The sequence below is a fragment of the Microcaecilia unicolor genome, chromosome 3 (assembly GCF_901765095.1).
Source record: "Microcaecilia unicolor chromosome 3, aMicUni1.1, whole genome shotgun sequence".
Classification (NCBI taxonomy): domain Eukaryota; kingdom Metazoa; phylum Chordata; class Amphibia; order Gymnophiona; family Siphonopidae; genus Microcaecilia; species Microcaecilia unicolor.
Window position 1 is genome coordinate 462,349,875 of NC_044033.1, and position 14,645 is coordinate 462,364,519.

The following is a 14,645-nucleotide window of genomic DNA, read 5'->3' on the forward strand; positions in this document are numbered from 1 at the left end:
TGGGCAGTATTCACAATGGAGAAGGGTAGTTAGTGGGGTTCCTCAGGGGTCCGTGCTAGGACCGCTGCTTTTTAATATATTTATAAATGATTTAGAGATGGGAGTAACTAGCGAGGTAATTAAATTTGCTGATGACACAAAGTTATTCAAAGTCGTTAAATCGCGACAGGATTGTGAAAAATTACAAGAGGACCTTACGAGACTGGGAGACTGGGCGGCTAAATGGCAGATGATGTTTAATGTGAGCAAGTGCAAGGTGATGCATGTGGGAAAAAAGAACCCGAATTATAGCTACATCATGCAAGGTTCCACGTTAGGAGTTACGGACCAAGAAAGGGATCTGGGTGTCGTCGTCGATAACACACTGAAACCTTCTGCTCAGTGTGCTGCTGCGGCTAAGAAAGCGAATAGAATGTTGGGTATTATTAGGAATGGTATGGAAAACAGGTGTGAGGATGTTATAATGCTGTTGTATCGCTCCATGGTGCGACCGCACCTTGAGTATTGTGTTCAATTCTGGTCGCCGCATCTCAAGAAAGATATAGTAGAATTGGAAAAGGTGCAGCGAAGGGCGACTAAAATGATAGCGGGGATGGGACGACTTCCCTATGAAGAAAGACTAAGGAGGCTAGGGCTATACAGCTTGGAGAAGAGACGGCTAAGGGGAGACATGATAGAGGTATATAAAATAATGAGTGGAGTGGAACAGGTGGATGTGAAGCGCCTGTTCACGCTTTCCAAAAATACTAGGGCTAGGGGGCATGCGATGAAACTACAGTGTAGTAAATTTAAAACAAATCGGAGAAAAGTTTTCTTCACCCAACATGTAATTAAACTCTGGAATTCGTTGCCGGAGAAAGTGGTGAAGGCGGTTAGCTTCGCAGAGTTTAAAAAGGGGTTGGACGGTTTCCTAAAGGACAAGTCCATAAACCGCTACTAAACGGACTTGGACAAATCCAAAATTCCAGGAATAACATGTATAGAATGTTTGTACGTCTGGGAAGCTTGCCAGGTGCCCTTGGCCTGGATTGGCCGCTGTCGTGGACAGGATGCTGGGCTCGATGGACCCTTGGTCTTTTCCCAGTATGGCATTACTTATGTACTTATGTACAAATTGGTATTTTCGAAACCAATTTTAGATATTTTTCTACTAAGTCTGTTCAAATCACAAGGGGCGTGTCAGGGGTGTGTTAAGGGCGGGATCTGAGAGTTCCTAACACTTGGATGTTTTTCTGCCATAGTGGATCAAAACAAAAACATCCAGGGCTACAAGTTGGACATTTTAGTCTAGACCTGTTTTATTAATGAATAAACCACAAAAAAGTGCCCTATATAAACAGATGACCACTGAAGGGAATCAGGGATGACCTCCCCTTACCTCCCCAGTGGTCACTAACCCTCTCACACCTCCAAAAACTGTGATTAAAAACATTTCTTACCAGCCTATGCCAGCCTCAGATGTTATACTCAGGTCCATTAGAACAGCATGCAGGTCCCTGGAGTAGACTAATGGTGGGTGTAGTGCAGGTGGATCCAGGCCCATACCTTCCCCTACCTGTTACACTTGTGGTGGAAACTGTGAGCCCTCCAAAACTCACCAGAAACCCACTGTACCCACATATAAGTGCACCTTTCACCCTAACAGCTACTGTATTGGTGTACAGTTGGGGGTGGTGGGTTTTAGGGTGCTCAGCAGACAAGATAAGGGAGCAACGGTGAGATATGTACCTGGGAGCATTTATTTGAAGTCTACTGCAGTGCCCCATTGCTCTCCTGGGATGTCCGTGTAGCCAGTCTATTACAAATGTTGGCTCTTCTTACATACCGATGACTTGATTTTGTGCACAGAGCATAAAAACAACTAGCAAACAGCCATTTTTGAAAAAAAAAAAAAAAAAGATAGATAGATAGATAGATATTTGTCTGTTTTGAAAATGTTTATATACCCCACTTGGATTTTGGATGCTCCAAAGTTGGACTTAGATGTCATATCGAAAATACCCCTCTATTTCTAGTGCTTTCAAGAGCTATATTTTAAATCAACATAGAAGCTTCAACTATCCTGAGGAAAGCTGTAGACTTTTAACAAACTTCAGTGGGGTTTACTATCACAGGCTTCTTCTCGACTGTAAAAACAGCAGTGGGAAACAACTCCCTTTCTATGGAGAAAATCCACTACTGAAAAAAAAACCCCAGTCCATACCAGTAATAAATCATGCATAAAAGTGTATTCTAGTCTCAGTCTCAAATAAATGTTCGGTTATCTCCCAACTCCATCAAACAGAGCTGAAGCGAAAAACAATATTATATCATCACTTAACTTTGAAAATGTGGCACTCCAATATAAATGCAGTGTATTGCTGCCAAAAGTTGCTTAATAGTTTTCAAAGTAAACCTCAAAACAGAGACAGTACAATAATATATAGTTGCAATTATCCATCTGGAAACCAAATGTATCAGAAAATTAATTACCTTTTGCAGAGATATCCTTATCAGCACCCTCAGAGCGAGCAATCATTTCTTCTCCACGCTGATTTAACATTTCATACACTGGCTGAAGTTTTTCCAGCTCCACTACCACATTCTTGTTTTCACTGATCTGCTCTTTAATCTTCTCCACCTCAGCCGAGATAGAAGGCGGTTGCCTTAAGCGTTCTGCTATGCGCTCTAAGCTCTCCAGAGTCGGATCAATCTTGTCATGGAACTGGAAAAAGACAATAATTTGTAGGGGGCAGGATGGCACAAATGATGTAAGGCTTCATGTACTTACAAAAATTTCCAAAAAAATACAGCAAAAGTAATCTTCTGAATCTATAACTGAGCTTCCACTTGCCTAGTTTTAATGTAATCACAGTACAAAGAAATAAACATTATTCTAATCGTATGCATTTTATAGAGGAACTGGATGATGACAACACTGGTTAAACAGCACTGAGAACCAGATGTTCACAATAGGCCACAGTCTTTCATCTTAAAGTGGAGGATTCTATAAATGGTGCCGGGAAGATCCACGCTAAACTAATATTCTGCAAATGGCACTCAGCGTGGAACATCCTTTACTGAACATTAATTTAGCACAGATCTTGTGACTAACTTTAGGTGCCGCACTCACGCTTGCTGAAACCTGGTATAAAGGCCGGCATGCAACTAATAGCAGTTGGGTGCGTAAATGACCCTAGTCTATAATATCATGCCAAATTTCTGGGAATGCTCCGACCCACTCACACCCTTCCCCATGACTACACCCCCTATTGAGTTGTGCACTATAAAATTAAGATGCGTATTTTATAGAACAGGGTGCAGGGCAGATCCCAGCATAAACCCAAATGAGTGCTTATTAACACCAGTTATTGATTGTTAACGATCCATTAACTAATTAGTTTGTGCGCAGATCTGGGATCCGCAACCACATTTTGATAACCTATATAGAATCGGGGGAAAATCACCAGATCAAACTTAATAGGTCGATGTACTAAAGTGTAATATATTATTTTGCTTTAATTATCCATATTAATAAAATTCAAATATATTTGGAAGTAAATTTTTGCATTAAAATTGACAGTTTATTGTATTATTGTATCAAAAGTAAAGACTAATACACTATAATGTTAACCTACATCCCATCAGAACATGAATGACATATGCATGTGTATTTGTTTTCACTAAAATAACCAATGTATGAGCACAATAGTGAATAGTATTAAAGGATACCTGTGCAGATTGAGAAATTGCTTCATCCAGAGCAATGGCTCGCTTTTTAACAATTTCTTTAATTTCACTGTAGAGAGCGTCAGCAGCCACGTACTTTTCCTGGATTGAAAATCCTTCTCCAGGGCTTAGTTCCAGCAACTGAGGTCCAGTTTTATTCATTTTGTCTATATGAGGCTTGTGTTCGGCTATCAGTTCACGTAGTTGCTAGAACAAAACCAAACAGTTCAATCGGTACCTTAGCCTCACACCTTAGCATGACAGCTATTTAGGTACCATACACAATCTGCTGGCAAAGAATACTCAACAAATACTCTCAAATTTTAAAACAATATGGAGAGCCATCTCTAACCAGTCATTCTATGGAATACCTACATTTTCTGTAATGTATCATTAAAACCTTTTCTCTCACTCAGGGGCCTATTTACTACGGTACTGCACATTATTCTATAAATGGCGCCAAAAAAAGCACATAGTGGTATTCCATAAACCGTTCCTAATTACAGAACAGCGCTTAAGCCCAGGGATCGCATCTACATTTAGGCGCGACCATTTGCACCAACAAAAATGTGGTGCAAATGCACATGCCTATACTTAGGTGTGGAGGCCCCTTATTCTATAATAATGCGCATAAATAAAAGTCACGCCCCTGATCCACCCATGGCTCCCATTTCTGTACCCCTTTTCCAACTCATGTGTAAAATTTAGGCATGAATCCCATGCCCAAATTTATGCGCGTACATGTTAACTGATTCTAATAAATGCCAATAATTGTTTCTTAAAGAGCCAATTATTTGCACTTATTAGCTCATTATTCAAATAAAATGTGCATGCAAACTGGGTGCATGTCCAAGTCTGCGTGCACATTTTTAGCGTTTTTTATAGAATTAGGGGGTAAAGGTCACTCAATGCAAAGTAATTTGGTCTTGATGAATGTTATGCTGCAATAACACAGCTGTACTACAAAAAAAAATTCAAGCCCAGCTCATGGTAAAAACAATGCTACATTGTTTGAAAATTCATGAAAAGCAGCTCATTATGCAAATGGAAAAAGTGCATTATTTCTAAATTTAGCAAACCATATTATTCCAGGAAAGTTATCTACGCATTTAAAGATGTAGTTACTTTCTCCTTAGGAACATTGATTCATTAACTGAAGATCTGATGCTCCCAGGTCTCATCTTGAAGAGTCTGTAGTGTCTAGGAAGAAAGTAAGTCCTATCCTCCCCTCAAGTGGCGTACCAAGGGGGGGGGGGGGCGGTGGGGGCAGTCCACCCCGGGTGTACGCCGCTGGGGAGGGTGCCACGCGCCTGTCAGCTCTTTGACAGGCGCGCGGCACCCCCCCCAGTGGCATGCACTCGGGGGGGGGGGGGGTCTTTCACCGGGGGGGGGGGGGCGCTGCACCCAGGGGGTTATTTCACCGGGGGGGGCGCTGTTCCAGGGGGGGGCGCTGCACCCGGGGGGCGGGGCGCATCGGCGATCCGCCCCGGGTGTCAGCGCCCCTAGGAACGCCACTGCCTCCCCCCGCCATAGCAGTCCACCTTTTCCTGAAAGATACAGTTTGAAATACAAAATCCTCCCAAAGACCTTCTGCAAAACTATGGCAGGATCTCCCTTATGGCAGACCCTCCATCTAGACCCCAACCACTTCCACGTATTAACAAGGAATCCCTTTGCTCTAGTGGGACATTGTCTCTCCCCAAGCCCTGTTCCATGGCTCCAAGTTCAAAATGTGTGGCCAAAGTTCTGCCACATTTAAACCCCACTCCCTATCCTTAAAACCTTATGCCTTGCCCCTGGGCTGCCACCTCCTCCCCACAACAGCCCCAACTCACCCTAAAGCCTCAAATGCTGAAGGGGGCAGGATCATTTTCTATTTTTTCCTGATAGGCAGCGGCCACTTGGAAACACATATCTTGGCTCCTAGTGCTATACTAAAAGAACAATTAGGGGTCAGGATATGCTGAATTTCTAAGATGGCCACCACAGGAGGAAATGAATGGGAATTATTTCTGTCTGCTGTAACAATTGAGCCTTTGGGCTGAGTTCGGGCTTGAAGAAGGATAGGTGGGGTGGGTAGGGGGTCCCAGAGCAGAACAGAGGTTTTCAATAAAGGCAGTAAAACTTCAAGGCAGTGGACCCATTAGCCACACATTTTTAATTTGGGGCCCCAAACTAGGGCTGGGATTCCTTTGCTAATATGTGGAGGGGGCTGGAGGTGAGTTTTACCATATTTTTTACAAAATACTACAAAATCTTTGGAGAGGCCACTATCCTTCATACATTATTTCCTAGGGGGCAGAAGGTATTGAGGAGACATTTTTTTAGACATTTTTTTTTAAGACGCCTTGGCCCCTTTAAGAATAATAGACCATGATGGGGTCTCACTATCCAATAGTAATGTGACCAGGAGCACACAGTATTTTCCAGCTAGGGATGAGCATTCATTTGAGACAACTTTGAAAAAATAAAAAATATTTCTCATGCCTTTTCATACCATTTTTACCTAAGATGACAGGAATAAAATGACATTTTATTTTTTACCCTGGCTTAACAATAATGAACACTATTTATAAATAGTACACTGCTGAAGAACAGCACATACTACTGAGCGATAAGATTCATTACGGTTAAATGGTACACACTAGTGATAACACTCACCCCCCCCCCCCCCCAACAAAAAAAACAAACAAACACATGAAATGAAAAATTCCATAAATGACATAAGAAAATAAAATACATTTTTTGGCATGCACGCCTTTATTTACAGCCTCATTAATTCATTAATGCATGACACATACTGTGGAATTCACTAGCCTGCGGTATAGTACCCTAAACTTGTACTGTTTTAGCACAGTTTCTAAGATTGTAATAACATTTTGACATCATTGTTTGAATATATAAAAGCAGCACAAACAGTCTGTGATGCCATCTCTTCAGGAATAATTTGATCTGAACACCACCATAAGATGTTAGTGGCTGCAGGATTACAGTATGACCAGTGGCATTTAATGTTATTTGATATAATTGTTCTTATTATTCTGCCTCATACAACCAGCATCAAAGCAGATTACTGCAGTAATAAATTATAAAACATTTATAATATGCAATAAAATATAAAACAAGACAAAGAAACAACTAACAGTTTATCTTCAACTGGATCCCAAAAGCTTCTGTAAGCAGCCATGGTTTTCACAGTTTCTGAAAGCAAAATGTAATTATGTTCCTCCTTCAGTTCATGCACATGGGGTCCAAGTATCTGATGTGTATACCCAAGATACTAAGAGCAAGTCATTTAGTTTGCATAACCATTGACTATAATCCACTACTAGTAAAATATGCAGGGCTCTGAACACCTGCTCAATGGAGATTTCAAGTCCCAGCTGCCGCAAGCATTTCTAATGCAGCTCTCCACTTTTATTGTAGTGATAGCCATGCAAGGACAAGGAAACCATCTGCTCCCAAGAGCAGGAATCGGAGGAACAAAAGGAACCATGGTCCTCCCACAAAACTTAATCCAATGCTCTCTGTTGAATAAAGGAACAAAAGGAACCTTGGTCCTCCCACAGAAGTTAATCCAATGCTCTCTGTTGAATAAAGCTGTCCTAAATTAACCTGAATCGGCTGGGGCCTGAATAATATTTTTATTTTTCAATTCCCCTCCCCCCAAGAAGCCTACCGCCTTCCCTTCCCCTCCCCTAGCACACTGCCATTGGAAGCCCCTCCCCCAACATATCCCCAATCCTTGAGATCTACTAGGCCCCCCGGGGCCTATCTGTATCCCTGTTGGCCCAGTGGGAGGTGATGGAGGAAGGAGCAAAGGCCCCTCGTGGCAGCCATTTTCCAACTCTCCGGTACTATGTAAGCCACATTGAGCCTACAAATAGGTGGGAAAATGTGGGATATAAATGTAACAGATAAATAAATAAATAAGTGCAGCCACAAGGTGCAGGAGCGAGGAGGCTTTGTTCCTGCTCCCAACGACCCCACTAGCACCACCAGGGAGACAGGTAGGCCTGGGGGGGCCTATCTAGACATTGGGAAGAAGGGGGATTGGGAGGCTCTGATGCTCATGGGCTGGGGAGAAGGGGCAATTTCAGAGGCCAGGAGGGTGATCAAGAGGGCTTTTAAAGACAGAAATAGTTATGCGAGTCCCATATGCGGACCACGGCTGAATATCATCCGGGAGCCACATAGGCTCCGGTGGACATCCCCATCTAATTTAGACCCAATGTTCAGCGCCAGTGCCTGGACATGGCCCAGCACAGAACACTGGGTCTAATCTAGCCAGCTACGGTCAGTGTAAAAATATGCTGACCGCTACGGGCTGCATATCAGCTGGAGAGTAAATAAAGTTTTAATACAATTTTGTGAATGTCTTCATTGGCATCTTTCAAGATCTCTCTCAGTATTGAATAGCAAATGTTAGTTTTCTAATATTGTCATCTGTTGCTATGCTATGAATATTATCTATGCCATCATTTGTCCTTGTAATATGATCTATATTGGACGCTCTAGTCGTCCAGTTAAAACTAGGCTTAATGAACATAAATCTCGGATAAAAAATAAAGTAACATCTGCTCCGATAGTTCAACACTGGATAGAGAAGGAACATCAATTAGAAGATATTAAATGGTGTGTTATCGATCAAGTCCAGCTGGGCTGGGAGGGTGGTAATGCTGGATCTTTTTTGAATTATAAAGAACAAAGAATGATTTTTCAGCTTCGGACGTTACAACCATATGGATTGAATTCTGAATTAGATTGGTGGTCGCTCATCTGATTGGTTGCCTACATATACTTGTGGCCCAATCAGATTACAGAATTCACGATCAGCTGTGCCCTATTTAAATAATGAAGGCTGTGTGAAACGCCGCAGCCATTTTTTTCTGAGAAGTGAGAGCGAACATAGAAATGGTAACTATTTTAATGAACTTTGAGAATGTGAAAGTTGATGGATGCTGGAATTAATGCACTGCTTTTCGTTACAGCTAGCCTCTTCCCTGAAGAAGTTTAACGAAACTTGGCCATGTTGGCAGAGGTTTGGTTGGATGAAAAATTATTGCTGCTAAATGCTTTAAGCCAAGCTAAGTACTATTTATATTTTTTTAAAATAAATCCAAAAAAAGGTTTTGAAAAGTTCTGACAGATTTTGATAAAGTTTTTTTTGAAAAAAACGGTCATATAAAGATAAAATAAAAGAACATAAATTGAAGTGTGATTCACGGCTGGATCAATGAGGATATAAGGAACACCATTAATGATTTGGGACTCAGTTCCCATATGGTGGAAACCTTTAAGAAATCTGAAGATCCCCGGACACATTAAAATATATATATGGATCCATAACTATTATGGAAACTGATTTTAAGAGATTGATTTATATAATTAATTAATATGTGTTTGGGAGATTGACAGTACTGCATGCTATCAATTGAAACATGTAGGTATAATCAATGGCTGTAAAATGGATATGCCCAAAACCAGGATTATGATATATGTTGGTCAAACCTTTCTTCCTAATATAACATATAATTGCATTTTGCCTAAGATTATGTGTGTGACCTTGCGAACTAAATCAATCTCCACTGTCTCAGGCAGAAGACAGCATGGCCCATTTCTCCCTTAGCTCAAACTGGCACCTGAACCGGAGCTAAATGAGAATAGCAAGATTCCTTTTCTGCATAATATTCAGAGTGTTATGGGAATAGATTTTCTGACCCTCTAATTGTGATATCTGTTAAGAACAGGGTGGAGATAATTTTTGATCTGGTGTTAATTTATATTCCTGCTGTACTCTGTATTGCTGAAAACTAATTCAACAGCTACCAAACCAGACTAGGCATGTGAAATATAAATCAACAATCAAATAACTCTTCAATTTCCAACTATAATGACTGGAGGTAAAATCTGCCGTCTAAACTACTAGTGTCCCATAATGTACCTGTATTTGAATCAAATGTAAAGAGAGAATCAGCCTTAGACCCATTTCAACATGGCTTCTGCAAGGCTCATAATAGTAGTCACTTCTATTATCTACACTGGCCATCCTTTGTCAAGGGTTGTATCAATGTAGGAGTTATTTTCTTGTCTTGCTTAATATTTAGACTGCAATTGATACTGTTCATCATTTTATTTTATTAAATGTTTGACTTTGTCTGGCCTTGCGGGGCCTGTACTGCAACGGTTTGGATCATTTTTGCATGGAATGAAACAAGAGGTCCAGGTGGGTACTAAGTTATCCTCCTCTAGAACTTTGGATACCAACATCCCATAGGGTTCATGGATACCAACATCCCATAGGGTTCATATTATTTGCTGTTCTTTTCAATGTTTATTTAGTCCCATTATGCCAATGGCTATAGTCTTTTAAGATCCAATTCATTCTTCTGTTACCTGCTTCTGTTGAATCCCCTGTTGCACATTTGCAGAAGGTCACTCATGGTATTTCTGATCGGATTAGTGAGACAGAACAATATGTCTTAAGCCTGTAAAATTGCCTTTATTAAATCTTGAAGTGCATTTCTCTAGTTTGGCCAGTAGGTTGTGTAAGTTATGTTTTAAGCATTTACAAAGAACTGACCTTTCTTTCCTTAGGGTTCCTTTTACAAAGGTGTGCTGAAAAATGGCTTGCAGTAGTGTAGGTGTGGGTTTTGGGTGCGTGCCGATCCATTTTTCAGCACACCTGTAAAAAAAAGCCTTTTTAAAATTTTTGCCGTTAATGGACATGCGGCAAAATCAAAATTGCCGCACATCTATTTTGGGTCCGAGAGACCTTACCGCCAGCCGTTCACCTAGCGGTAAAGACTCACGCGGTAACCGGGCAGTAATGACCGGCGCGCATCCGATACACACGTCCAAAAATAAAAATTATTTCTCCGACGCATGCCGAAAAATGAAATTACCATTTTGGCAGACACTTACGCAGCTTAGTAAAAGTGCCTCTTAGTTAACACTGATAATGAAATGCCTGAGTGATGCAGCTTTATTCAAATACTGTCTTGACTGGCTCTGATTGGCCCAGGAGCTATTTTCATTTCAATTGTACTGGCTTTTGCTCCAGTTTCAGCCCGGGAGAAAGGAGAGAGGAGGAGAGAGGAAAAGAAAGAGAGAGAGAGAGAGAGAGAGCTCTTTCCTAAAGCCCTGTAAAAAACAGCTATATTTGATGACTGGTGAACAGCTATATGTCCTGATCTCCCCAGGTACTTTTTTTTTTTTTTAGAATGTAACCAAATGTTTAGTTAGTGTTATAATGGATCCATATTTCAATTACTTGTTGTTATTTTTTTTTGTTCATTGTTCAATTTTTAAGACATTAAATAATTGTTTATAGCCTCTGCCTGTCTGAACTGATAAAGAATCCTTGTGGTTTGTGTTTTGGGTCTGTTAGTGCTTTCTGGGAACTATGGGAACACTGGGAGTGTGGCCCCAGTAACCTAGAAATCACTGGGGATAATTTGAGAGTGGAAGACTCGCCCAGAGGCAGTTGTGACCTCGTCGGTGGGAGGAGGGTGCTAGTGTACAGCACAAGCGGCAGGTGCAAGCAGACCTCAGCTGTGCTGAGGATAGACCCTCTAAGTGGCTGCGAGTAGCCCCTGGCAGGTGGCTAGGTGTTTCGTGACAATTAGAAGGAATTATCTTGTTTTGAACGTTTCTGAAATTATGTTTTGAAAACTAAATTTAAGGTATTGGTGTTGGTTCACCAGGCAACGCATCACATTTCAGTGCACTGACTGACAAACTCGTTGCAAATTTATACTTAATACTGATTCCCTCCAGTGGTCATCTGGTCATTTAGGACACCTTTTTGTGCCATATTCGTTCTAAAAACAGGCCTAGAACAAAACATTCCCTTATGGTTTGGACGCACTGCAGATGAATTGCATAGATAAACATCTGCAAAATAGGTTTTGAAAATACCAATTTGGACGGTTTGAGAAAAAATTTGTCCAAATGCTGCTTTATGACACTTTTTGGATGTTTTTCTCTTCCAAAAATAAGTCCCTTCATTTAGCACTCAACTAAACTCCCTATGGACTTCTCATTCCAACAGTGGACTTTGTATAACTGAGCCATGGACCAGATTTAATAATATTGAATCAACTTCACCCTCCAACCTATTCTGCAGAGCATCAGTCCTGGATAACAGGAAGAGTGGGTGAAGTAGTAATGATATTCAAAAAGGGCCCTATATTTGGTAACATGCCAAAATGGCTTGAGCATGCATTAGCCATTAGAAAATGACCTCTATGAGGTTTTCTTGCTTTTTACCTAGAAATATTATTAATGGCCAAGCTATAGACATGTTTAAGTAAACAGATACATAGATAAAAGTTTAAAAAGCTGCAATATGGAAGGAAAAATAAAAAAATAACCACCCCAAAAAATGAGTTGATGGTTGTGAAATAAATTGTGATTTGTCACACTCTAGTAAGGGGTGGCTGGGACCTTGGGCTATACTATTCCGGGAGCGGCTTCTCTCCCTTCCTTCCTCTACCCCATTTCCCGATTTTACGTTCTTTTTATATTTTTTACCTTCTTTCTCCATTTTTTAAAAGCCGGCACCAGTAGCAGTTCACATACACCGCCCTGCTGCCGGCACCCACCTCTTCTCTTTACTGTGGCCCACCTCTCTAACGTAACTTCCTGTTTCCTCAGAGGTGGCCACAGTAGAGAAGAGACCAGTGCCGGCGATAGGTCAGCTTATGGGAACCGCTGCTGCCACCACCGGTTTTTAAAAAAATGGAGAAAGAAGGTAAACTCAGGGAAGGGGTAGAGGAAGGAAGGGGGGAGATACTAGAACTTGGCCCAGGACGGGGTGGCATCTTGCCTTGGGTCACCTCTGACTGTAGTACATAATAAGCATATTAGGACAAAGCCCAGAAAGGTAAAATTATGTATAATCATACCTGATAATTTTCTTTCCATTAATCATAGCTGATCAATCCATAGACTGGTGGGTTGTGTCCATCTACCAGCAGGTGGAGATAGAGAGCAAACTTTTGCCTCCCTATATGTGGTCATGTGCTGCCGGAAACTCCTCAGTATGTCGATATCAAAGCTCCATCCGCAGGACTCAGCACTTAGAGAATTACACCCACGAAGGGACACTCTGCCCAGCTCACCACCGCCGAAACGGGGGAGGGGAATTAACCCAGCTCATCCCCACACAAGTGGGGGAGGGGAATCCGTCCAGCTCATCCCCGCGGAGCGGGGGAGGGACACCACACCCGCCGATGCGGGGGGATCTGGCTTATCCTGCAACCGCAACCGCGGGAGGAGCTGACTGACCCTAACACCGCCGAAGCGGGAGGGGTACAAAGCTGCCCTACAGCCGCACGAAGCGGGAGGGAGTGCCGGCAGAATTTATGTCTCAATCCAGCCCCGTAAAATGGAGGGGAGAGGAATGCAGCAGCTCACTGTAACACAAACTCGTCTCAACTCTTGAAGAATCCAAGTGAAAGAAGAACTTGAACACGAAGTCCTCCTGAAGTAACTGAAGGCTAAACTTGAACCTAAAATTCAACCAGAATATAAACAGTACAGATATCTGGGAGGGGCTATGGATTGATCAGCTATGATTAATGGAAAGAAAATTATCAGGTATGATTATACATAATTTTACCTTCCATATCATCAAGCTGATCAATCCATAGACTGGTGGGATGTACCGAAGCAGTACTCACCCAGGGCGGGACATAGAAATCCCTGACCTCAACACTGAAGCTCCAAACCGGGCCTCCGCCCGTGCAGCCACAGTCAAACGGTAATGCTTGGAGAATGTATGAGCCGAAGCCCCCGTTGCCGCCTTGCATATCTCTTCCAAGGAGACGGATCCGGCCTCTGCCATCGAGGCCGCCTGAGCTCTCGTGGAGTGAGCCTTCAGCTGGATAGGCGGCACCTTCCCCGCGGCCACATAAGCCGCTGCAATGGCTTCCTTGACCCATCTTGCCACTGTAGGCTTAGCAGCCTGCAGACCCTTACGAGGACCTGCAAACAGGACAAACAGATGATCCGATTTCCGGAAATCATTGGTCACTTCCAAGTATCTGATGATGACTCGTCTCACATCCAGATATTCAAGAGCGGAGTACTCCTCTGGGTAGTCCTCCCTACGAAAGGAAGGGAGACAGAGCTGCTGATTCACCTGGAAGCGAGAAACAATCTTGGGCAGGAAGGAAGGCACTGTGCAAATAGTCACTCCTGCCTCAGTGAACTGCAGAAAAGGTTCTCGACATGAGAGCGCCTGGAGCTCGGAAACTCTTCTGGCTGAAGTGATAGCCACCAAAAAGACTGCTTTCAACGTCAGGTCTTTCAGAGATGCCCTCGACAAGGGTTCAAAAGGCGGCTTCTGCAATGCTCTTAGCACCAGGTTGAGATTCCACGCAGGCACCACTGAGTGCAGAGGAGGGCGCAGGTGATTAACTCCCTTGAGAAAGCGCACCACATCTGGCTGCGAAGCCAGGGAAGCACCCTTCAGGCGGCCCCTGAAGCAAGCCAGAGCCGCTACCTGGACTTTAAGGGAACTGAGCGACAGGCTTTTCTCCAGACCTTCTTGCAGGAACGCCAACACTGAAGAAATTGGAGCAGTGAAGGGAGAAAGTGAGCCTGCTTCACACCATGCTGCAAAGATACGCCAAACCCTGGCGTAAGCAGTAGAAGTAGAGCGCTTCCTCGCTCTCAGCATAGTGGCGATGACCTTGTCTGAGAAGCCCTTCTTCCTCAGACGCTGCCGCTCAATAGCCAGGCCGTAAGACCAAAGGGAGAGGGATCCTCCATCACCACGGGACCCTGATGTAACAGGCCCTGCTCCACTGACAGCCGCAGAGGATCGTCGACTGAGAGCCTGATCAAGTCCGCATACCAGGGACGTCTGGGCCAATCCGGACCCACCAGGATTACCCTGCCGGGATGCTTTGCCACCCGGTCTAGCACCC

At 42.9% G+C, this 14,645-nt stretch overlaps 1 protein-coding gene across 2 annotated transcripts in view; it reads right to left on the reverse strand.

The window, feature by feature from the left end:
* Positions 1-14,645, reverse strand: part of DST (dystonin) — a 509,263-nt gene that overhangs the window by 106,712 nt on the left and 387,906 nt on the right. For both annotated transcript variants that reach the window (XM_030198986.1, XM_030198985.1), the window contains 2 exons: positions 3,712-3,915; positions 2,473-2,704 (listed from right to left, as the gene is read on the reverse strand). In XM_030198986.1, the coding sequence (XP_030054846.1) occupies positions 2,473-2,704; positions 3,712-3,915 (436 nt within the window). The remainder of the gene's footprint in view (positions 1-2,472; positions 2,705-3,711; positions 3,916-14,645) is intronic.